We start from the raw sequence: 26,037 nt of genomic DNA, 5'->3' as shown, positions 1-26,037 counted from the left end.
CTTGCAATGACACCGGTATAATCAACCTCACCTGCACTTTCCCTTTTTCTTTTCTTTTTTCTTTTTACTTTTACTTCGAACTGACGGGAGAAAGGGAGAAAACGAAGCGACAAACACTTTCCATCTGCAAGTTTTCGTGTGTCGGTCGCACTGGAGGGGAGGAAGCGATGGCAGCCCCGGTGAAAGCAGCGCTGGCTCTCCTGGTTCTCACCGTGGCAAGTGAGTAAAACCCACCCGGCCCAACAGAATAGGACGGGACGGGACAGTGTAGTTGTTACTTTGGGTAGGCTTTACCCGACAAGCGAATCATTGTAAATTGTCTTTGTCACAGCCTGCAAGGGGTCTCTCAATGCCAAAAATTAACAATATTGGGTGTGGGAAGTCTATGTTAAGATGTAATCTCAATGGCATGTGACATTTGCGGCTGAATATACCATTGCCGCTCCCATTTGGTTGATAGGCCAAGTCGTCTAACGTCTATGATGACTTCATTTAGGGAAATGTTATACAGTAGCCAAATCGTTGCCTTTGTTTGTCAGCAAACGATACCGGACAGCAGACCAGTGGGAAAAGTAGTGCGCGTTTTCCGCGTGTCAGACTATTTAGCACGTGATTTTTCAGCACGCCTCAATTAACTAACGCGCTCCCTTTTGCACAGCCAAACCCACGGAGCAATTATGCGGTGGGTTTATGTGCGAGTGTGATATTTCAAAGGGGCTCTTTTACCTATAGCACACATTTCCCCAGGCTGTCCGAAATACTGAGCTTTTAAGTTAAATTGAAAATCCAATAGCAATTTTTTAACCATTTGGCACTGTGGCCGGGTCCGTCCCCTTCTCAGGAGTCATTACAGAACAAACATAATGTGGCTGTAATTGAGGACATACAGGGGGGTTTAAATTTGCTTGATGGAATCTGTAATTGTATTGTGTGGCCCAGCGCCGTGTTTAATGGCCTGCAGCCCGTGCCAAGACCTGCTGATGATAATAACAGTGGTGGCTGATTGAGCTGAGTGCCTCCTTATAGCCTGGTGACCCTTTAACTTCTGAGGAATAACTTCACGACGTTTGTATCAGCTGATTTAAAAGCCTCTACTCTGGGCTTTAATTCTGTTTATGGGGAGCTGTCTGTGGTGCTGAAATCATGTCCAGACTGATACCAGTCAGTCTGAGTGATGCAGGTTTTCAAGACGTTGGAGGGGGATTCCCGTCCAGGAGCTGTCCATGGTGCTGAAACCAGATATCTCTTTACTGGTACTATGCTCACAGTCTCTGTCAGCAGGGTCAGCCAGGGCAGACATATCATCTGCTGTCACTTGTTTACCTCAAAGACACCATTGTTGCATCTGATATGCAAGTAACTGAGATACAAATAGACAAAGTAATAGCTCTTGACCCTGAACTTTCCCTGGCCCTGCTGTGGAAAAGTGGCTATGGTTAGTCTTCACTAGCCACTTAATGAATTCAGGGTAAATTTCAGTTCACAACTTGATACGTATGAAGTGAGCATTGCAGGGAAGATGAGAAACCTTTGCCAACCTCCTGGGTAGCACAAAAATTTAACATTTGACTTAATTTGATGAGAGTTGATAATTTGAACCTTGCTTGCCGCAAGGGTTGAGGTCAGGGGGTGTAATTTTGTTCTCTATAAACTGTAAAACCATTCAAGACTATAACATTAAGGGCTCTAAATAAACTTGAAGTTAAGAGTGAAAAACAGCTCTGATGTACTGCTATATAATTGCACATAGTCATAAGTAGTTCAGTAAAACTCAAAACACTGACATCTGTGTTCTCAATGCCAGAGGCTCCTTTCCTCTCTCTGGACATGTTTTGCCTGGAAACCCATGCAGTGTAAGTAAGTAAGTCAGAAAAGTTTTTTGGTTTGTTTGTTTGTTTGTTTCATAGAAAAAGGTCACAAAGTACTTCTCAATAATAGCAGCATGTAAACTTGAACGTGAAATAAAACAACATGGTAATAAGAAGAACATAATAAGAACAGACTAAACACACAGTCAAAGAACACACAAAAAAACTTAAAGGACACAGTATGACAGTAAGGGTCAGCATGGGTAAGATCTAAAGTTAGCTGCAGTTCTAATAAAAATACTTCAAGGTTCATATTATGCAGTTCGTTCAAAAGAAGTTGATTTTTAGTTTTTAGTAGTTTATTTTGTTGAATAAAAAGGGTTAGGGTTACAAAAATCCCCATTTAACCTACTAAAAACAAAGTGGATGCACGGATTTTAGCATCTGAAAAAAACATTATTTTCAATAATCTTTTATTTTACCTGCATTACTAACAGAAAGGCCTAAAGTTAACTGAGGTGATAGGTTTAGGGTCAGGTTTCTTTGCCTTTATTTGTTTGCTTGCCTGCCCTTATCATCTTCCTTCTCTCCTCTCCTCTGTCCTTCCTGTCCCCTTCTTCAGCATTATAGCAATATACGTTTACAATGAATCAACTCCCTGAATGTGAATGTTTATTTAATGTTATTTTAACTGAGTGATTTTTTCTTACTTTGAGCACATTTGATGAGAAAGTCGAGTTTTCAGACTGGACCTCTTTCTTTCACCCTATTTCTTCTTCCTTTTCTCTTCCTTCCCTCCCTTGTTGCTTCCTTACTTCCATCTTCCCTTCATTCCTCTATCTCTGCTACCCCCTGTCTGTCATCCCTTTTATCCTCCAGTGCATCTAAGTCCCTCTCCTCTAAGGCCATTCAGCGCACCGGGGCTCTGTCTGGAGTCCAGCCGTTGCATGACTGTGACTGTCTCCATCCTATCTAGCCTCATCCTGGCCACTACAGTAAAACGACTAAAAGCAACAGTCACTTCATAGGGGTGTATTTGCCTCCTGTCTCATTCTGTCTCCTGTCTAAGTCTCCTACCCTTTTCTCTCTCTATCTCAGTCTCTGTCCCTTTCTGCATGTCATAATTAATGTTTTTCTCTATCTCATCTTGTTTCTTTTTTTGTTCCATCTCCTCCTGTCTGTTATGTTGGAGCTCCTCTGACATATTCAGTTCTTCATCACCCACTCCCTCCCGATTTCTGTTGTCATTTCTGGCTTTCTCATACTCTCTCAGTGGCAGGGCCATGCTGTAGTAAATGGTGTGTGCGCTAATGTGAGCTACAGATAACCCTGATTAGATGTTTTGCTCATTGAATGCTTGCGCAATGCCTAGGAGTGCAAGAGCGGAAATCACATGCTAGGCTTGTTTAGCGTGTTGCACGCGACCCTCACATAACCCCGACCCTGCTTCTCTGTAGCCCCTGGGTGATGGAAATCAACTGTCGCACTCCAGACTTTGTTAACAGGCGAGGTGGAAATGTGCAGGGCAGCTCTAAGTTTGTCCTGGTGTTGTAAGTGTTGTTATTTTTGGGCCGCTGCTGTTGTTTCTCTCACGTTTTCTCTCCAGTTCTCACAGCCACAGATGTGTGCTCATTCAAGTGGACCCGCCGTCAGTGAGTCAGCAGCCCGTAGTAAACTATTAGTCACTGCTCTGGCGCACTAGTTTGGAAGTTGCTTCTCCTTGAATGGGAGAGAGAGAGAGAGAGTGAGTGAAAGAGTGAGAGACAGAGAAAAAGAGATCAACATGCTCTCCAAGCCAGAAAGAGTTGCATCAGGTGTATTTAGAGGCGACCAGAGAGCATGTTAAGGCATCAGTGACGCTGAGGGACCAGAGAACAGAGGAAGAAGACTTTTCCTTTCCCTGTCATCTCTGCACTTAGCCTGCATGTGTTTCTGTCACTGGTGAGGAGGAAGAAGGGCTTTTGGAGAGAAACAAATGTTAGTGAGGATAAAAATTGGGAAAAGGAATATGTGATTATATTTACTTACATTTGAAGTTAATCCCACCAAGCCATTAACAGTAAAATCACTATGAAGCCCAAAGCAGAAGACACACCACTGACACACCACTTGAAGAAGCCAAAGCGACACATAAAAACTATCAGTCAGGGGATACGCTGCAATGAATCTCAATTTTCTTGCTGGGACTTGACCAGTGGGCCATGGAGGCAGGCGGATGGCACTAGATGGCTTCCCAGCCTGGCTGAGCTTGTCACATGGCAGTCTCCCTCACTTAGGCTGGAGCAGTTATGGCTGATGGAGGTGGGGAGGGCATGACGTGGGTTATAGGAAGCGTGAAAACATTCTACTGAATGTGATATTCTATCAATCCCTGTAGGGAGGTCATTTTTTGTCATACCCTCATCCCCACCCCTCCACACTCACCTCTCAATTGAGAGGTCAGAGGTCAGTGTCAGCTGCAGGACAGCACCCCTTAGTGTACTGAGCAAGGGCATTGACAGCTGATGCCTGAATGTTTGGGCCTTTGAAAGGCCACCCCAGATGGCAAGGCACTGAATTATTTACTTTCTGAACCTCACCACCCCAAAGAACCTACCAGGATGCAGAATTTGGACCTTTTTTCTTTCCATTTTTCTATCTATATTGATGGCAGAGCCTGTCAGTGTACCCATCAGCACCCCTCAAAAGCATCAGTGTTTAATCAGTTTTTGTGCTATATGGAAAATATGGCTTTATTATCTCCAGCTGAAAAAGAGTAAAGGAATAACCTTTGATTGTGTTTGAGTCTTGCTTGTGAGATGATGGCGTTTTTATTTTAGAAGCAATGAATTATTGAGGTTGAGAGAGTGCAGCGAGGCAGACAGGAGTAGTGTGTGTGTGTGTGTGTGTGTGTGTGCGTGTGTGTGTGTGTGATGAGATGTGCTGGTCTGGTCCCTAATGTGGCTCTACTTGCATCAACCTCATACACATCTCATTTTACTCTCATATACCTTTACAGCTTTTACTATCAAATTCAGTACATTGCATCCTCAAATCCAGCACCTTTAAACATCCTCCGTCTTTTCTTTTCTAGTCGTCACTTAAAATAATTTTTATTTCATAGGTTATTCTTTTTTTGGGCTAGTATTATTTTTTTAGTGCCTATTTTAAAAGCAGCATGACAACTTATTTCTTTCTCAGAGAGTGTGGTCTGTGTGCATGTGTACATTACTGCAGTGCATGTATATGTACATGTATGTGTACACAGATTGATGTGCGTCCATAAAGGGCTTACAAAGTAACTGGCAAAGATCATGTACTTTGACTTGATTCTTTCAGCCATTGTCACTTTGAAATGTTTGTTGCCCATCACTGATTATTCTCTGGTTAAGTAAACATTTCTGCTGAAAGGGACTTGGGAGCTGCATCTCTAATAAACAAGGAGGAAGAATGATGAAAAAACAAAAAGACTTGGCTTAAAAAGTTAGGGAGGAGGAAATTAATTAAGCACAAGTGAACACAAATGTTCATTTTGAAGCATGCTCTGAGACCTACTATAAGAAATAACTTCAATGAATGTGAAGTTTATCACCACGATTACGCATGTTTGCACTGATTTAGCCCCCAGTGTCCATTTAAAGCAGGATGTAAATGCTGCATCATTCCATGTTATTGTCAGAAAGCCACTATCATTGTACTGAGATCTTGAAATACAGTATAGGCAGATGGAAACTCAGTGGTCATGCCTGCTTTATATGCGATTTTCAAGTCAATATAGTTACAATGCCAAAATACATTTTTGGTATCTTATCTTTTTTGTAGACAATATGAAACTAAAAAACCTTATACAATTATTGAAAAAACTGAGACCTCAACAAATAAAAATTCCCCCAAAGCAAACAAAAAAGCACATGGAACGCTTTGGGATTTCAAACCAAATTAGGTGCTCATCACTTGATGGAAAACAAAACAAAACAAAAAAAAAAAAAAGCAAAAAAAAAAAAATTTCAAAGGGATTTTATATTTAACTCAGTTTTGCTTGGATCTGAATTACGATGCTCTCTTAAGACTGTAGGTATATATTCTGTTTTATTTTTCTATATTGTCATACTGGCTCCTGAGACCATTAAATCAGCACGTAAATCTGTTAGCTATGTGGCTACAGTGACTATAATATCTTCCCAGGTCATGTGGAAGGCAGTGCACTCAGTCTATAGCTTCTCTTTACAGGTACACACCACAGTATGTCTCATGTTTCAAATTTTTATACTTATCCTCCCTCATCTGTTTGGCATCTCTGTTTTGTTTATATAAACTTGCTTCTTTACAAGGCATTAATCCAGTTTAAAAAACAAAACAAAACAAAACAAAACAAAACCACAATGCAACAGGATTTATAGGAGGTGTGGTCCTAATTCCCAGGCCACCAAAATCTCAAAACACCACCTTTAATTAGTTCAACAAACCTGCATCCAATTCTGTGGCATTTTTACATCCTTATTGTATATAAACAATGAATTAGTGCCAGGCCATAATCCCCTCCCATGAACTTATAAATCCAAGTGATTTCCCATGAAAGAGCCTGGCTTATATACAAAGAACTTGTCATCACCATAATACAGCATGATCCTATTTTATTTTATCAGATGATTATACTAATCTGGTTATTGTCTCCATGCTGTGGAGTGTTTTGTCTCGTGCTCCTTGGTGTTGCTGTGGGTGAGTGAGTGCGTGTGTGTGTTTGTGTGTGTGTGGTATATTGTCCGCTGCTCCTCTCTTGTGCCTCTGTCTCCTCTCTGTCTATCTAATCCTGACAGACAGAGCTCTGTGTTTCATAGCCCTTTCAGGACGTTTGCCCTCTGGGTTCAGCGTCATGTCACAGTTGCTCAGGCGGTGGACACTTTCTCTGTCTTCTCTTCAGCTGCAGGCTTGCACGAGGTCAGGGTACAGTGACCAAATGTAGAATCTACTTCTCAGACTCTTTTTCCAAAGCTCAGCTGCTTTATCCTGACACCCCTAAGGACTCATGAAAAGATGTAGATACACTATATTACCGAAAGTATTCGCTCACCCATTCAAATGATCAGAATCAGGTGTCCTAATCACTTGGCCTGGCCACAGGTGTATAAAATCAAGCACTCAGGCATGCAGACTGTGAAACAAGACATTTGTGAAAGAATGGGCCGCTCTCAGGAGCTCAGTGAATTCCAGCGTGGAACTGTCATAGGATGCCACCTGTGCAACAAATCCAGTCGTGAAATTTCCTCGCTCCTAAATATTCCACAGTCAACTGTCAGCTCTATTATAACAAAATGGAAGCGTTTGGGAACAACAGCAACTCAGCCACGAAGTGGTAGGCCACGTAAAGTGACGGAGAGGGGTCAGCGGATGCTGAAGCACATAGTGCAAAGAGGTTGCCGACTTTCTGCACAGTCAATTGCTACAGAGCTACAAACTTCATGTGACCTTCAGATTAGCCCAAGTACACTACGCAGAGAGCTTCATGGAATGGGTTTCCATGGCCGAGCAGCTGCAGCCAAGCCACACATCACCAAGTGCAATGCAAAGCGTCGGATGCAATGGTGTAAAGCACGCCGCCACTGGCCTCTAGAGCAGTGGAGACGCGTTCTCTGGAGTGATGAATCACGCTTTTCCATCTGGCAATCTGATGGACGAGTCTGGGTTTGGAGGTTGCCAGGAGAATGGTACATTTCAGACTGCATTGTGCCGACTGTGAAATTTGGTGGAGGAGGAATTATGGTGTGGGGTTGTTTTTCAGGAGCTGGGCTTGGCCCCTTAGTTCCAGTGAAAGGAACTTTGAATGCTTCAGGATACCAAAACATTTTGGACAATTCCATGCTCCCAACCTTGTGGGAACAGTTTGGAGCGGGCCCCTTCCTCTTCCAACATGACTGTGCACCAGTGCACAAAGCAAGGTCCATAAAGACATGGATGACAGAGTCTGGTGTGGATGAACTTGACTGGCCTGCACAGAGTCCTGACCTGAACCCGATAGAACACCTTTGGGATGAATTAGAGCGGAGACTGAGAGCCAGGCCTTCTCGACCAACATCAGTGTGTGACCTCACCAATGCGCTTTTGGAAGAATGGTCAAAAATTCCTATAAACACTCTCCTCAACCTTGTGGACAGTCTTCCCAGAAGAGTTGAAGCTGTAATAGCTGCAAAAGGTGGACCGACATCATATTGAACTCTATGGGTTAGGAATGTTATGGCACTTCAGTTCATAGTATGAGTAAAGGCAGGTGAGCGAATACTTTTGGTAATATAGTGTATGATGGCCAACTTTGAATAGAATTATAGTGCCAAAATTGAGAAATTGTGGTGATGTTGATGTTGAGGCGACGTCTTTAGCTGATATCTGTGATGTTTGTGGAACTGAGAGCTAAAACATTTCTGTCATCAGTTTGAAAAAATTGTCAAAGCTGTGTTAACATGAACTTTTAACATGCAATGATGTACAAACAACCCAATATTGACAACTAATGTTGACCCACCTCTTTATCCCAGGGTTGAAGAGGTGGGTCACCTTTCTGTTGCTGTTTGTTCAAACCCACTGAACTTTATTTTAAATTTAAAAAAAGATTCAAAAGTTTCCAAAGATACCAAATATATCCTGCTTAATTACAGAGGAATGAGTATAACATGATGCACAAGACATCTAGATATTTTCTATTTGATGTAACACTGCCAATGACATTTGCGGTTTGAATATTTCACTCAATATAAGTTTGATGTTTCAATGAAGCACTGCAACCAGCAGATATAGAATATATATATGCCATTGTTGTACAATACCGAAAAAATGTTTTTATTCCTTGTGAAGTCAAATTCAGAGTTGAAGGAGTTAAAAGCAAAAATTTATATAGCAAAGTAAAAAAAAGAACACAGTTACATCTGACCTTTTCCATGTAGTTTTTTAAAAAAATGTCAGGACAGTCCATAAAGGATCATACCAGTGATGTTTGACCAATTTACCACAATTTCTCCACATTTTATATCGCAACAAACCATTTTGCAAATCATACAGGGGTACTAAAATTTCACAAAATATTATCAAAATCCCTTGATTTTCAAACATGAATTTTTGGCTGACACCCATCTTATAATGTTCTGCCTCTGTGGCTGACAAATTCGTCACCATTCACAAACCACAGGACTGATAACTGGCTGTGTAAAGCAAATGTTTCACTGGGGACTATTTTTCTGGGCAGAGAAACCACATCACTCCACCCAATTTGAAATCATCAAAACACAGCAGTGCTGCTGCTTTTAGGAAAACTAAAGCAGCAGCTTTATTATGGTGATGGAGTACTGGTCTGTCTTCTGTTTGTGACTCTACAGCGCCTGCTGGATCAGTAGTAGCTAAGCACAATATTTATATGCCAGCTGCTCTCAGTTTTAGGATTTTTTTCCTCTTCCAAGCTTGGCTCTGGACCTCTCATCTATTTCTCCCCTCTCCCTGCTAGTTTTCCTGTCTCTATAAACATGAGTGCTATAGCCATCAGTCCATGCTGATTTTATTTATAGAACACTTTTTAACAAAGAGAGATTGTAAAGGACATAAAAACAGATTTAAAAAATCACAGAAACAAGATAGATCAGGTACAACACAAATACAAGAGATAGGGCCAGATTCTGTGTGTGTGTGTGTGTGTGTGTGTGTGAGAGAGAGAGAGAGAGAGAGAGAGAGAGAGAGAGAGAGAGAGAGAGAGACTCTGGGTGTGAATGGATATTGGCAGGACCAGGACAGATAGCACATGAGACTGGTGAATAAATGCATCTTAATCTTTAAATGGTTGTACTTTCACCTCTTTAAAATGGTTGCGGGGATTCGACTGCCTTAAGAACTTCTCTATGACAGGCGAACAGCAGAGAGGATTATGGGAAGGAATAAAAACCATAGGTAAAAATTAGAGCCTCAGTCGCACCAGGGATTTGTCAGCAGCGTTGAGAGACAGTTGCCCTATAGCCTCGCCGACCGCCGCTAATTAAAGGACAATGAAGACTTGTAAATCATTTATTCCCCTATTCCTCCACTGGGAGGTCAGAGGTGAGGCTCGGTTACAGAGCAGAGGAGCTGGGCGAGGATTCAGTGTCTCGCCTAAAGGAACAGTTCACCCAAAATTCAGAAAAATCTGTCTGCTTTTAATTCATAATTGCTGGGAGCGCGTAGATACAGCTTCCTGGTGTCTTTAGCAGGAAATAGTTCTCAATTAAACTCTTTTCCCTCAAAGGCTGTGGATTATTTCAGGTGTCTGTGTCATTGTTTTTGATAAGTGGAAAAATAGATATTTTTTGTGTTTTGGGTGACCTGTTTCTTTGGTGACACTGGCAGGGAAGGTGTTAGAGATGTGATCATGTGGCATTTTCTCTAATCGAATACACACCCCAGTACCCCAGCAAGTACCTATTTTTTTTCTTTGTTTTGTTTTTCTACATCTCTACAGACCACAGTATATGCACGGTGGTGCGACTTTACATTTAATAGAATGGCACACACTGTTTTGTTTCCTGGCTGACATCGTACCAGGACAAAGACCTTGATTCTATTCAGATCTGGTAAAAAAAAAAACAAAAAAAAAAACGCATTTTGCGCTCCACAAGGGGGGCAATGAAAAAGTGCACAGCAGTACTGGGCAGCGACACATTCCAAATAGCTTATAATGTTGAATATACTGACCCCTAAATAAAAAAAAAATCATAATCGTTTGATTTGTTTGTCAGGTCAGTGTAGTGCTATGGTGGTTATTGCATCAGTATCATGTTATAGTGATCATGGATGGTAGATGACAGGTCATGTTTGATGACTGACACGCAGTCATGGTATAGTTTTTTGACTTAAACTGTAAGGTTGGCTGACTCGGGAGAGTGTACACAATAAGCAAAGAGAGCGATGAAAACATAATTTTCAACGATGGAGAATGGTTGCATATCTAAGGCTACCATTTCTGCAACGAGGTTAGTGATGTTGTTATTTTGTGCCTTGTCACATTTCTTTTGGGTGAAAACAGCCGTGGGCTTTCAGTGGGTCGGGTGGAGGTAAACTGGATCAGCTGCTTCCACCTCAGATGATTAAGCATTGATGCTGTATTTTTTAGATACTTACTACCTGATACTACCTGACACAGTTTATATTTCACTTTATCTCCTCCTTCATCTGAGTCAAAATAACACCATGCGATAGCCTACTGCCACACTTGTTTTTTTGTTTGTTTTTTTGCAGTAACATTGTCAAATCTGTCAGAGTGCCGTGATGAAACACTTCAGCCAGAGTAGACAGAGAACAACAATGGATGATCATGAATTTGAAACAAACAAAAATAAACATATCCATAATATATAGACTTACTCAACATATAACATGCCTATAAAATGTTCGGGGGGAAAGTGCCAACAAAACGATTTTTGATTAGAATGATTTTTTGGTATATGTTTTAATGGTCTGCTTGAGGAGTACTCCACTACATGATCGAGACAACTACCTTAACCTTTCCTTCATTAAACAAGTGAATTTGATGAAGTGTGAACTCATAAAACTGCACACAGGTCGAGCCGCTCCTCACACCACTGAAAACAAAACACGATGCTTCTCAGATCTGGTTGGAAACTGAAGCGAGTGGCGAAATCTAACTTCAGATCAAGCTCTGGTCGGCTGCCTCTGCAGGTTGCAGACAGCTAAATTCAAATCAGAAAGAGTCCCTGATTCCCATATAAATAAACCCCTGTTGGGTGTTAGATCTCTTGCAAACCAAATGTGGAAAACCAGATGTTCTTACGAGTTTAAACTACAGCGATCTCTGACAGTTTCCTTTTTTAACCCACCCACTATCGTTTAAAGCTCTGTGACCCAGTCAGACATTGTTCTGTGTCAAAGGCATGGGTGAAAGCAGCCCTGCGGAGGCTTTGTGTGTGTGTGTGTGTGTGTGTGTGTGTGTGTGTGATCAATCGTGATTCATTATTGTCATATGAACCATGGAGATTGCATGCATAACTAACATGTGATATCACACTGTATGCACAAGGGCGTGTGTGAGATGAACTAATGTATGTATGTGTGTGTATGTGTGTGTATGTGCAGGGGGATGGGAGCAAGCAAGGTGCATGTCTTTGTGAGAGTGTATGTCAGGGTGTGTATATGTATGTGTTTTTTGTGTATTGGGCTGTCACTAAATAGACTATTACATCTGAACTGCTTGTGTGATCAGAGAGAGGCATAACCTATTTCCATACACACAAACACACACACACACACACACAGTCACATATGCACACACTCACACACACTACACTCATTACAGCTGGGTATAAGCAGCACTGCAGTACCAAATTGGTGAGACCTCATAGCACGATATTTAAACATCGGTTCACCAACCTCTGCTCTCTCTCTGTATGTGTGTGTGTGTGTGTATGTATGTGTGTTTGTGTGCGTGCGTGTGTGTGCTTGTGCCTTCAGTCAGCTATACTGATGATCAAGAGTGGGTCAGCTGTGATGAGAGACTGGCTGAGTCAGCAGCCACACTTAACACACACAAACTCTGGTGATGTTTCACTGTTTTCTGCATCTTACTTGCATCTGTAATGAAACGTGAAGAATTGCAGTGTTGGTGCTTATTGCTGGGGCTTTTCATCAGCTGTGTTTCAGGCTTTATGGACAACGAGGTGACCCAGGATTTTATGCTCAAATCAAGGTTAAAGAAACATCAAAACAGGGTAAATGAATGCACAAGACTTTTTTACTGAATGGTCAGGTGTGATTCAGGGAGTCTTACACTCTGTTAAAGATATCAGCAATTAGAATTATAATTAACAATTAATAATGAAATAATAATTAATAAATAAAATTGCAAAAACGAGGACTGGACTGGACAATTTATAGAGTCGCCAATTACATTATGTGCTCATGCCATGCATTTGTTAGTTGAATTTTAACAGTCCTCACTTAAAGAGTCTCTTGGCAGTTTTAGTCCAGTAATTTCAGGCCAAAATTGGGGTCAACCTAGGACAAATTGCAAGAGAAGCAAACTCAACTGATTTTGTATCCTCAGTTTGTCCTGAGTGAGGGGAAAAAAGTCCCAAGAAATCCCATTGGTGGAAAGTTTTGAAAATCACCTATATATGACCATATAATACCAAAAAAAACACACTTTTTAACACACAGGGGAAAGGGGTTCAAAATTTTACTTTCAGATATCACTACAAAAATTCAGAAGATGATTACACACACAAAGACAAGAAAAAAAGTCAGTTACAAGTTCTTTGAATTATTTTGTTTACACATGCATATTACACATGATCTGATTTGATATGCGCTAATAAGGAATATAAGGAATAAATGCCAGAACAGATATTTAAACAATGAATTAAAAGGTTACTATAATATATATATATCTATATATATATATATCTATATCTATATATATATATATATATCCTATATATAACCTTTTAATTCAAGGTTACTACATATGTGTAAACAGAATAATTCAAACAGAATGTGTAAACAGAATAATTCAAAGAACTTGTAATTGACTTTTAGTTCTTGTCTTTGTGTGTGCAATCAACTTGTCAATTTTTATAGTGATATCTGAAAGGGAAATTTTGAACCCCATTCACCTGTGTGTTTTTTTGGTATTATATGGTCATATATAGGTGATTTTCAAAACTTTCCACCAATGGGATTCCTTGGGACTTTTTCCCCTCACTCAGGACAAACTGAGGATACAAAATCAGTTGAGTTTGCTTCTCTTGCAATTTGTCCTAGGTTTTTTCATAAAATGACTGGACTATTTGGTTACTTTGCCTTTATGGTGTCAAAGCTACAGACAGAAATGTGAATACCAGACAAGTCTTCACATTAAAAAAAAATGTGTCTATTTTTGGACCGTCAGGGTTGGCAGGTATGGGTCAAAGTGCCTCTTTTGAGACTAAGCAGTTTCCAAAGGGAGCTTCAGTCCTCATGAGTCCTCTTCACTCCTTGATTTTGTACTTGCTTTTGACGTGAAAGGGCTGTTTCACCCTTTCACTCTTACTATTTGCACCCATAGGAATTGGGTATATTTTAACATACTGTGCTGTCATGGTAGATATAAGGTTTTGGAGATCCTGGTGGCTTAGCTTGCAAGTCTGTGTATCACGTAACTGTGATGTCTGCGTTGATTGTAATCTCCCTGTGTCTATCCATTAACCTCTTCAACCTTGCTGATCCCATTTAGAGTTCCCATGATTTCCAAAGATAGGGGGAAACCAGGGTTGGTTGTCACACATTTTACTCTCGTGTGAATTGCTTGTGAATCATCAGCCATGTGAACAATAGCCATTCATGCACAAGAGGGAAACTCAAGGTCTTGGTTGAAATGGGTATCCCTTTCATTCTTATAAATTATTTTAACAGCAGGTTATTAACCATCAAAGACACTGACATATTGTGACGGCTAACCCTATCATGGGGTTGGTTACATTTATCAATGGGGTTTCAGTAAAAAACAAAAATGTGATTTTAACATTTATAAAGCATTTATACCTATTTAGTTGTGACACCAAATAAGTTTTGAAATGAATAGAATCACCATCTTTATTATACCATTCAAGGCACTTTGTATTTGTCTATTTGTTTAAACCATCAATGTGAACCCTGATTGGTTGGTGGGACCTGGGAGCGGTGTTGCCTGTAATAAGTCAGACATGGACAACAAACCCCCCTGAGCAGTGAGACAGCCATCCTCACCTGACCTCTCGACAAAGGTTTTATGCCAGCTACCTCATCTTCAGCTGGCAGCTGAAAAGAGCTGAAAAGCTGTAAAATTCTTGCTCACCTCAATGTTTTGTGCGCCTTCCACAAAATGGTCAGATGGAAATGAGCATGTCATCACAGCATCATCAACAACATCAGCAGCATGATGAAACAGTGCCCTCTAGTTTGGCTGTAATAAGCTAACTGTCTCCTCCACCAAACACGTGCTGCTGAAATTTGTATAAAATGATGCACAAGACATCTATATGTTCTTTCTTTGGTGAAACAATGGCATCTTGGGTATGACTATTTCACTCTATAAGTGTAATGTCGATTCAGTGAAGTGTTGCAATCAACAGATACACAATGTGCTTGTGACATTGTCGTACAATATGGAAAATATTATGTGAATTTTGAAGCTACTTGAGAGAAAATTCAAGGCATAACCAAAGTTTAAGGGGATACAGCAGAAACGCCATAGAAAATATTTCAGAAAAGGAATCTGAATGTTAAACAGTTTCAACAAATATTAACATCCCTGGTGAACATTCAGTGATTAGTGCCTTCCGCCTTTTGTACAGTGCTTTTTGCCCTTCATTTTTGCCCTTCATTATACTACATTGGCTGCTCATTACAATATAATGTACAGCATCTATACAGATGTATGTCATGCCATTTTCATATAGGATAACATCAAGCTGTAGAGCTGAAAAATGCAACCCAAGGTCGCATCATGTCCAAGTTCTATAAATAACCACTCTGACATGGACTTGTACCTACGCACGTTTGTGAGATCAAATCCAATCAGTCAAAGATCTCCTTTTTAAATGTGGCCGCAGGTGTCTAGCCACCATGCCTAACAGTTTGAGACACACGCATTATGCAATATGAGGCACCCTCAACACTCTGCATGGCTTGATATGAGTGCGTCATTTCAATACTCACTCCACTGAGATGATGAAATTAGGGAGGCTGGGCTCACAACACTGGAATGGCTTTTTGAGGCGATTGTGTGGGCCGTGGTTTGACATTTTTGGCATGGCATCCAGCATGATGAGACTACATCATGGTGAGAGAATAGAATAGAATACAATACAATACAATGAACTGGATTTTTGTGGGAGTAGGAGTCGTCTTTCATGAGCCTTACATTGTTGCATAAACCCAACATTTTGTAAATGTGGCCCAAATTCACCATAGAGAACGACAGCTAAGCCTTCGAAACCCGGGTGAATGTCAGATTTCTTATGTTTAAATGCTTGTGAAAGATGTAGCCTAGTCATTTTGCTGAGGACCCCCTGGAAGACCCTCAAGGCCCCTGGACTCCACTTTGCAAAACACCAGAGAGAGAAAATTATTAGAAAGAACTTGACTTTATCACCAAAAAACTCACCAAAACTATAAGGTATTTTGCTGTTTTTCATTTTTTCTTTGATTTCAGGACTTTTTAATTGCTTAATTTCAGATCATTTTGTTATTTTGTTTTGTTTTTGTTTTTTGTTTTTTTTGGGGCAAATTTTTGGGTCATTCTCTTGTAACTTTTTACAATATTCTTGCAAATTTGTGTCTCATTTCTTGATAAGTTATTAATTGCGTTTTTCACATGTTTTTGAAAGAAACCAAGTGGATCTGCTCAGGTTTCAAAACTTTAAACTAAAAAACAGAAATCCTCACTTAGTGAACTGACTCGATAAACTACAAACAACATGCTAATCCACTCGACCACTAACACACTGAAACTTTTGACATTAAAATAATTACTATCCCAGGCGTGATACTGTGTGTGCATGCACAAATCATTCTTTCTTTGAAACTGAAATGATGTAAGAGATATTTTAAGAGCGTACAGCTGGGTCATGGTTATCAGTTGCCAAAATGCACCAGAAAAAAAAAGAGTGAAGTGTAGCAGTCAAGGGTTGTTCAAAAACATAGGCATCATTTTTTAAAGTTGCTGATTTTCTGCATTTGTTGTCTGCTTCTTCAACGTCTGCTCCTGCAGTACAGATGCTGGTTGGGCCTGGAACAGACTAAGATTTCTGACATAGGCTCACTGGTGGCGAGAACACACATAAAGACAATCTTTGCTTCTGTTCTGTGAGGAGCACACACTTGACAAAGTCATGAGCTCAGCACACCAGACACTTACAGAGAGTCAGACCCACCCGAATGTCACAGAATACAGAAACCAGATTCTAGCCTCAAACCACAACAGCAGCACCAAGGCGAGAACAGAGGGTCAAAATCCGATTTTATTCCTTAAGCAACAGACTAAAAACAAGCATTAGTTAAACCAAATTTAAAAGCTCTTATAAAAATCCTCTTAAAGTCCTCACAGAGCCTTTCTGCAGTTTGGTCACTTCCCTTTTTAGTACAGAAAAGAGGAGCTCATCAGTATTAGCTGCATGTTGTCTGGTCCTGAGAGCAGACAGCAGCTTTCTGTCTCCTCTCAGAGACTGAACTTACAGGAGCTTTTGTACTTGAACTGCGGTAATTCTGTTTGTAATGAATGTTCTGAATTGATGCACAATCTGACTTTGACCCTCTAATCATACTTTGTTGTTGTTGTCATGGAAAACTATTCTTCTTTGCAAGAGCCGCCACCCAAGCCGAGACCATAAATATCAAACAAGTTTGATGTAAATCGAAGCGGCTCTGAGCAGCTCAGCTTGACTCGGTAACCCCCTCACGTTACACTATTCTCGGGGCAGATTCTCAGTTTGGTTCGACCTTGACCCAGAAACACCTTATTGTTAGAGAGTCTGGAATCAGCACTGATAATACCATAGACATCTCATGAAAACAAGTGACAAGAGCTCGGGCGTGACAAAAACATATTGTGGCTTTAAAGCTGCACAAGGCAATTTTATCTGCCTGGATCACAAAGAGTGGCTGCAACAGAGTTGAGCAACTCAGCCCAGCAAATTGAGACCGTGTAGATTTGCAACTCACATGGAGTGACATATTGAAAATTCAAGGCAAAATGCAAACTTTGCATTTACTAATTTTCTGTCTGAACTGCTGTAAGCTTCAAATCTTTGCCTTTATCATCTGTGCTCTCTCATTTTTTGGTATGAAGCATCACAGAGCAGCTGGTTTGTTAAACATGAGAGTGCTGTGTGGGGGTTATTGACAACCACGTTGTATAATGTCTTGGTCATTGAAATTCAGATTTCTCAATCTGTTTCCTCTGGCTTATGTGAGAGCAAGAGGAAGAAAGGTCCCAAACTCTAGCAGTTTCTTATCAGTGTGTGTGTGTGTGTGTGTGTGTGTGTGTGTGTGTGTGTGTGTGTGCGCGTGCGCGCGCGCGCGCATGTGTGTGTGTGTCTACAGCTGCCTTGTGCGCTGAGGTGGAGGAGCGTCTGGTGAACCACCTGTTGGCTCCAGAGCGCTACAACAAGCTGATCAGACCAGCTGTCAACAAGAGCCAGCAGGTCACCATCTATATCCAGGTGTCCCTGGCCCAGCTTATCAGTGTGGTGAGAGCATACACACACACACACACACACACACACACACACACACACACACACACACACACACACACACACACACACAGACACCTGCCCCAAATCAAACCCTGCCCTGTGGCCCACATTCAGCCCAGTCACCAGGAAAAAATGTTATTTTACATTTCTGTAAACACAGGATAAGCTGAAATGTCACATTTTCAAATTTTGTGCAGTGGTATAATAAAGTAAGTGTGTAAGTATCTGAGGTGGCAGACACAAACATCAGGACTTTGCTTCTGCAGACTGGAGTCCCATGTCAAGCAAGAGCGGTGTTTTTTTTTTTTTTTTTTTTTTTTTTAATATTGGTGAACATTAACACATTAACATTTCATAATGTTAACCATTTTTAATGTTAACCACCTTTTCCTAACCTTAACCAAGCAGTTTTGGTGGCTAACAAAAGTAATGAGGCAAATGAAAGTGGGAAAAGCAGCTAAGAAGCTAAAGTTAGCTAGCTAATATTTGCTAGCTAATATCAGTGAACCTTAGCTAATGTTTCCTAACCTTAACCGTGACCTTTTCCTAACCTTATCCAAATAGTTTTGCTGGCTAACAAAGCAAATGAAGCAACATGCCTAAACCTCCTGTCTGTCTGTTTCAGAACGAGAGGGAGCAGATCATGACCACAAACTGCTGGCTCACTCAGGTTTGTGTCATCCTCTTCTTCTACTTGTGTGTGTGTATGTGTGTGTGTGTGTGTGTGTGTGTGTGTGTGTGTGTATCAGGTCACATCAAAACAACACCTCTCAGTGTCTGACTCATTCTAATTGTTACATATGTACACACAAACAGATGTAGGCCTGTGCCCTCATACACACACAAATCTGGGTGTTTATGAGTTTATTTGGCAAAATATGGAGAGACAGTTCAGCTGGTTCACTGACTAGTTCAGCTCAGTGCATGGAGGGCAGACACATCAGGACTCTACTGTTTAAAATGCATTTTTGTCAAACAGGGACTGACTAAGTGTGTGTGTGTGTGTGTGTGCATGTGTGTGTGTGTGTGTGTGTGCGAACTCGCATGTTTATGTGGGTATTTGGATACATATTTATCTTTGCGTGGTTTTGTTTGTGCATGTGCTTGTCTGCAGATTAAATATTTTTATTGCGTGTGTGTGTGTGTGTGTGTGTGTGTGTGTGTGTGTGTGTACACTCCTTCATCAGGTATGGAATGACTACAGGTTAATGTGGGATCCTGAAGAGTATGAGGGCATCAAGAAAATCCGCCTCCCATCACAACACATCTGGTTGCCAGACATCGTCCTCTATAACAAGTACGCCAGCAGTGTGAGGGAAGGAGAGAGAGAGTGTATATGTGTGTGTGTGTCTGTGTGTGTTTATGTGAGCGCGCATTAGAAACTAAGTGATGAAGTGAGAGACAATTTTAGTTATAATAGTTACAAAAGCTCCATTTTCCCAAAGTGTGTTCCTCACATCCTCTTATTCTTTCTCCGATCCTCTTATCTCTCCATTTTATCCCTGTTCTCACTCTTTCAGGATAATAAATACAACCTGAAAGCTTCTGTTAACACTCCCAGTCTCATAATGAGAAGTGGTCATTCAAACAGCGGCTGGCTGGAGCCACTGTTTCCCAGACGTAACGATGCTGTACTAATGTAAGGAGATGGCAGGGATTACAGAGGGAGAGTGAACGGGAGGGATTGGAATTATGAAATCTTCCAATCAGGTCACATAAAACAAGGCTCAATGATGATGTACAAAATATAATATAAGTGGAATATAATATATTTATTGTGTTTTCCCTTCCATTTCATGGGTGCTTCAAGGAGCTGCTCACCCACCATAAAGAGGGTTCATGACTGATTTTATTTTATTTTATTTCTTTTATTTTGGTTGGACACATGGTCTTTCAAGACTCCAGAATTGAAGATAAATAACCCATCTTGCCCAAATGAGGTAACTTAAACACATTAAAATTAAACAACCATTCCATTTTTTCATCATCTCTAAGCCAAAACATTGGAGGATTTTGATGAGACGCTTCATGAAACAGTCCACATCGTGATGTGTCCGAGACGAAATGAGACTTGCTTTCCACTTCTCCCGAATCACACAACTCACACAATCTATTTTCCTCTGGAACATTTGTGGATCTTTCAGCCTCAGTAGCTACAGTTTCTTAAAATAGGTTTCATTGTAGAGTTTTAGTGACCCATAATCTTCAGTGCTGTCTCGGAAGTTTCTCCTCCCTGCCAAGAATATCATTCTGGGAGAAACGCTGATCTGTAGATGAGATCCATCAAAGACTGGACCACTATCAATATTCTGTTTATGTATTCCATCTGTTGTCTGAGCAAAAAGCTGGATGTGAGAGGATTTTCACTTTATGTTTATACCAAAAAACATCTTGCAGCATTCCAAAATGCCTGCAAGGGGAAACTCATTACACAAGAAGTTGGTAACAAATTCAGCCAAGGAGACATTCGCCCCGCTGCCTCTATCCACTGGAGTGTTAGCTGGCAGACACGAAAGCTTTTGGGTCTCACCTGATCCACAGCTCATATAGGTCAACACCTGGGTCTGTTTGCCTTCTGCAGTTTGCTTGTTGAGCATTAGTTGACTTTCATCTCAGAAATATAGCTAATATCGAAGTCTGTGCCCTTCGGGAGTGACAAATTGCAGCACTGACAGAAAATTATGCTTCTCTGAGTTAGAGATAAATTTGATTTGCCTTTGGCTTCGTACTTGTTCTGCATGTTGAAATGGATCTAATTGATAGTATGTATTGCTCTCTGGGTAGCTGAAAAGTTAGTGGCCTAATTGGGTTATATTATGTAGTCAGGGACATTTAAATGAAATGCATTACTATGATTATTATCTCTGATATTTGGGGCAGTTTGAATACTACTTCTGTCTATAGTAGTCATTTCTTGGTAATTTGCTTGTATAGGCTTGAATATTCCATATATTCATAGTTGTCACCTGTTTTATACTATCAACTAACCCATAAAACACACTGGAAAGATGGTCATACGAAGTCCTTTGTCAAACAATACACAAAAATGAAAGTTGAGACAGTTGGGACAAGTGGTCAAGCAGCCATAGCTGCTTGACCACTGTTTATGAAATTGGTACAGAAATATCTCTGATATTGTTTCCAAACTTTTATGAAATGGATTGTTACTGTTCCATAACAAAATATTGCTAAGTTCTGTTGTAATTTTGGCTGATTTTGAACGCGGCCAAATCTTGCATTTTGCTGTGTGTGAAATGCTTGCTGGGCAAGACTGCACTGCAAAAGTTGGATAATGGGATTGTGCTAGCAATCAGGTTGTAAAAATACATTATGTGGTATGTTAGAGTGGGTAGTTATTCAGTGTAATTTAACTTCTCAAAATGGTGTAAGTGAAAGCAACCCATTGTTGCTATAGGCCTAGCTGCTGGGCTAAATGCAAAGTTGTTAGGTAGGTTGACATATAGTTGGACGGGCTCACCGTTATGTGGCCACTAAATTATACAGCATTTGACATCTGTTTGGGTCAGCAGGGCTACCCAACCATTTATAGGTGGCTCATAGGCATTAAGCTTTTAAGAACACAGATTGCTGGTCAGCCTACAAGACCACATAACTGGCATTATGGCTTAAGAGGCAAAATGATATCAGACGATCAGCACTCCTCAGCAACTGTTTGACCATGGGCCGAGGTCTGTAGCCAAGTCTGGAGGATCAGAGGTTGCAGCAGGCAGGTGGGGCCTCTGCATATTTAACCAGTCTGCATACTCACAGCAGAGCATTAGAGAGCAAGTGTGATGGCTGGAATCCTGACCTGCTGTATAATTGATAGGCCATCGATGTATAATGCATTACCTGCAGCCTTCGTGAGAAGACAGGGAAAAAAAAAAAAACATAAAAATATCAATCTCAGCAGATTTGAGGTGTGGGTGGGCAGTTGTCACCATCTCCTCTGGGTGTGTCAGTTTCAGATACAGAGATATTCCCCTGGGGTGGACACAAATGCAAGCCTCCAGCTTTTAACTTTAACTACACATAATTGTTGTTGGTGTTACCTCTGCAGACACACAATAATGATCACCAATACATTTTCTGTAAGCACTACCACTCAACACACCAATTGGCCCAGATTGTCCCAAGTGAGCAGGCATGTGGACCCAAATGCAGATAACGAAGGTAAATGTAACATTTTGAAGTTTTTACTGAAGAACAGGTCAGCAGGTAATCACAAAGATGCCATGCAAATACAAAGAAGAACAAACAACAGGTTCGGAGCAGGAGTCAAAATCATAGACGACAATGAACTTACAGGGGGCAAAGACAAGACTACAGGTATAAATACACAAGGAACTAATCAGGAAGACGACACAGATGGTGAGGGACAGATATTGGTGGGAAAACCCTAAGACACTGGATAAGACAAAGAGCAGGTAAGACAAGAGACTAATGGGAACTAAACTAACTAACTGGCAGAGGTGACAATATTAATGGGACTAAACAGCATGGGTAGAGAAGAAGACAGAAAGCAAGAGAGAGAGAAAATAAAGCAAAGACAAACAGTATTGTGACAGAAATAAACCTTTCTTGTGCTACAACATGTATTCTGCTAGCAATTAATTCTTAAATGCATTTAAGAGGAAAAAAATGGTAGGGATTTCAGCATCAGCCTTCACCAGTTGCTTGTACACAGTGTTCCTGTGGGGAGGTTTTTTTTTGACTAAGTGTGTTCTTATACTAATGGTGGTGTTCCAACTAATTTGCATTAATAAGATTTATGATTGTAGAGGTGGTAGTGATGTGTGAATGAGAGATAAATTCTGATGTGATTTGGAGTGATTTTGCTGAATTATCAAATATTTGTGAGTGCTCTGAATCATTAAAGTGTAACTAAACCCCAGAGTGCAGACTGACCCCTAATGGTGAAAAGTAGGGCGCCTGGTCTTTGGTAGCAGGTGATGTCACTACCCGTTCCCTCTGGGTAGTGACATCATCTGCTGGGTTTGTGGTTTACTTACTCCTCAAAGAGTAACAAAATCAGCAAAGCCAAATCTGAGTAAAGCGTGGCATCTAATGGTGACAACCAGGGTAATGAATTGGCCTTTTGCTATTGGCTGATCTTTGGTGCCAGGTGATGTCATCACTTGTTGTATATTTTGTGCCACATCACCTAGCACCAAAGATCAGCCAATAGCAAATGGTCACTTCAGCGTCCTACTTGTTACTAGATGTTGGGCTTTACACAGATTTGGGTTTGAGATTTGGTTACCCATTTGATCTTTCTTCACTCCTTCTGATTGTCTCCAACCTTTTCTTTCTTTTATCCAACCTTTGACTTCTTAGTGCTGATGGGACCTATGAAGTCTCCTTCTACTCCAATGCAGTTGTCTCCAACAATGGTGAGGTGGCCTGGCTCCCACCAGCTATATACAAGTCAGCCTGCAAAATTGAAGTTCGCGATTTCCCCTTTGACCAGCAGAACTGCACCCTTAAGTTCCGCTCCTGGACCTACGACCACACTGAGATCGATCTCATCCTCCTCAGTGATTTTGCCAGTCGTGATGACTTCAAACCCAGCGGTGAGTGGGATATTGTTTCGCTGCCTGGACGCAAGAACGAAGACCCTGATGACATCACGTACCTCGATATCACTTATGACTTTATCATCAAGAGAAAGCCGCTGTTCTACACCATCAATCTGATCATCCCCTGCGTCCTGATCACGTCGCTGGCTATTCTGGTATTCTACCTTCCGTCAGACTGTGGTGAGAAGATGACACTGTGTATCTCCGTCCTCCTGGCCCTAACTGTGTTTTTACTCCTGATCTCAAAGATTGTGCCACCTACGTCTTTAGCAGTGCCTCTCATTGGGAAGTACCTGATGTTTACCATGGTGCTGGTCACCTTCTCTATCGTCACCAGTGTTTGCGTGCTCAACGTGCACCATCGCTCTCCCAGTACACACACCATGCCTGCCTGGGTCAAGCGTGTGTTCCTGTACCAGCTCCCCGCCTATCTCTTCATGCGGCGACCCGGTAGCTCCAACATCCGTGAGCGGTTCCGGAAAAAACACCAGCAGCGATCTTACTCAGACCTGAAGCAGCGAGGGACGGACGGGTCACTTGCATCCGGAGGGGCCGGGAGTTCCTCAGGAATGGCAGATTCAACCTCCTCCTTTTTTGTGAACGAGGAATCGGCCAAGCGCTATGGTTGGAAAGTCAGCGACCTGTCAGAGAACACAGAGTTCAGAAAGAGGATGACGCTCAAGTGCAACATTGACGTGGAGGAGGCGGTGGATGGAGTGCGCTATATTGCTGAGAAGATGAAGAGTGAGGATGACGATGAAGGGGTGAGTGTTTGCAGACAGAATGTGTGCATTTTGGTGTGTATGTGTGCGTGATGTATAGCATGATGTACATGTGAGACATGCTGCAGCAAACTTAGGCTTTTGATTCATGTGTTTGTTGTAGGGCTCTTTCTTAATTTTGGCCATGGAAGTTTTTTGTGTGTGTGTGTGTTTTTTTTTTCCATTAATCTTTTTCTCAAAAGCAAGGTTAAAAATGTAAACTATGGGCGTATATTTATTGTCAGCTGTACTGAGTTGGCTCATTAAATTAGTATAATATGGAAAGCCATTGGGACAAAAACAGTCATACAAAATGTCATCACAGTCATTTATTACTTCTTAATATAGTTTATTCTGCTTACATATGTGATCGACTCTCTGTGACAATACGGCTAATAAAAAAAGAGAATTGGCTAATAAAACTAATTAATGGCTTTGTTGACACATATTTTGCAAGATGGTTCTTGTCCCAGCAGCCCTCTGCAGGGTAAAGATGAGTGTACTGACCTCTTAGGTATTTATTGTGCAAATTACACACATAAATGTTTGATAGTTTCTTAGTGGTGTGGAGTCAGTCTACAATTAATTGAAAAATGTCTAATCAAAATCTTGCAAGCCAGGAGTAATCACAGTTGTGCATCAGTAGCTCCTATTTTCTGCTGCTGAAAAACACACTTACCTATCAGATCTGCAATGAAACAATGTGAGAAAAATGTTTTCAGTGATTTTCTAGGTTGTGCCAGTTATCTGATGCATCTGAATTATTATCTATTTCCATGTATCTATATGTGTGTGTGAATGTGAGTGTGTGTGTGCTTTTCTGTGTGTTTTAGAACAACTGAAGACTATGTGAACATGTATTTGTATGTGTAATACCTGCTTACTCCGAATTAGGGTTGGGGATGGAGCCTATCCCAGAATGCATTGTGCAGAAAGCAGGAAAACAGCCTGCACAGTTCACCAGTACATCACACAAACAACCACAGTCATACCTATGGGCAGTTTAGACCAATCAGTTCACTTGACATCATGCAGAAAGGAAAAGGAGACAAACTGCTACCCACTTTGCCACTTCGCCACCCTTAGTTTGATTCAATTCAGTTCTATCCGGCTTACATTCAGCACCATTCAGTTTCAGTTTCATTCTATTTAATTCTGTTTAATTAATCAGAATACATAGATTAGTATAGCCTTACACTTTGAACTCAGACACAACATATAACATCTGTTTTCTCTCTCCCTAGATCATTGAGGACTGGAAATATGTGGCAATGGTGATTGATCGTCTCTTCCTGTGGATCTTTGTGCTGGTGTGTGTGGTCGGGACGGTGGGCCTCTTCATGCAGCCCCTGTTCCAGAGTTACAACACCCCCACTATCGATGAGCTGGACTAGAGCTGAAATCTCATACCTAAACTTTGATCTGAACATGAAACCCTGAACATGAAAAGAACCTTGATTCCCCCTCCCCTCCCCCCAGAAACAGAGCTCTGAAAACATTTTGACACTTAAACTCACACCTTCGCCTCACACCGCACTGTCACTGAGTCCACCCCTTTCTCTTGCATCTCGAAAAGCGAGAGAAATGACTTATGTGCTCTACCATCTCCTCCCTTCCCTCCTTCTCTTACCCCCTTCAACCTCCGCTTCTCCTTTTTACTTCTGCTCTACTC

General features: G+C 41.1%; 1 protein-coding gene across 1 annotated transcript; it reads left to right on the top strand.

The window, feature by feature from the left end:
- Positions 1-26,037, top strand: chrnb5b (cholinergic receptor, nicotinic, beta 5b). Its single transcript, XM_030062480.1, has 6 exons — positions 1-219; positions 17,871-18,016; positions 18,651-18,695; positions 19,213-19,322; positions 23,363-24,368; positions 25,610-26,037. Exons 1-6 carry the CDS (start codon positions 168-170, stop codon positions 25,757-25,759), a joined length of 1,509 nt encoding a protein of 502 aa, XP_029918340.1. The 5' UTR covers positions 1-167; the 3' UTR covers positions 25,760-26,037.

This window comes from Myripristis murdjan, chromosome 10 (genome assembly GCF_902150065.1).
Source record: "Myripristis murdjan chromosome 10, fMyrMur1.1, whole genome shotgun sequence".
In the NCBI taxonomy this organism is placed as follows: Eukaryota; Metazoa; Chordata; class Actinopteri; order Holocentriformes; family Holocentridae; genus Myripristis; species Myripristis murdjan.
Note: the sequence above shows the minus strand (reverse complement) of the source record. Positions and strands in the feature narration are given on the sequence as shown.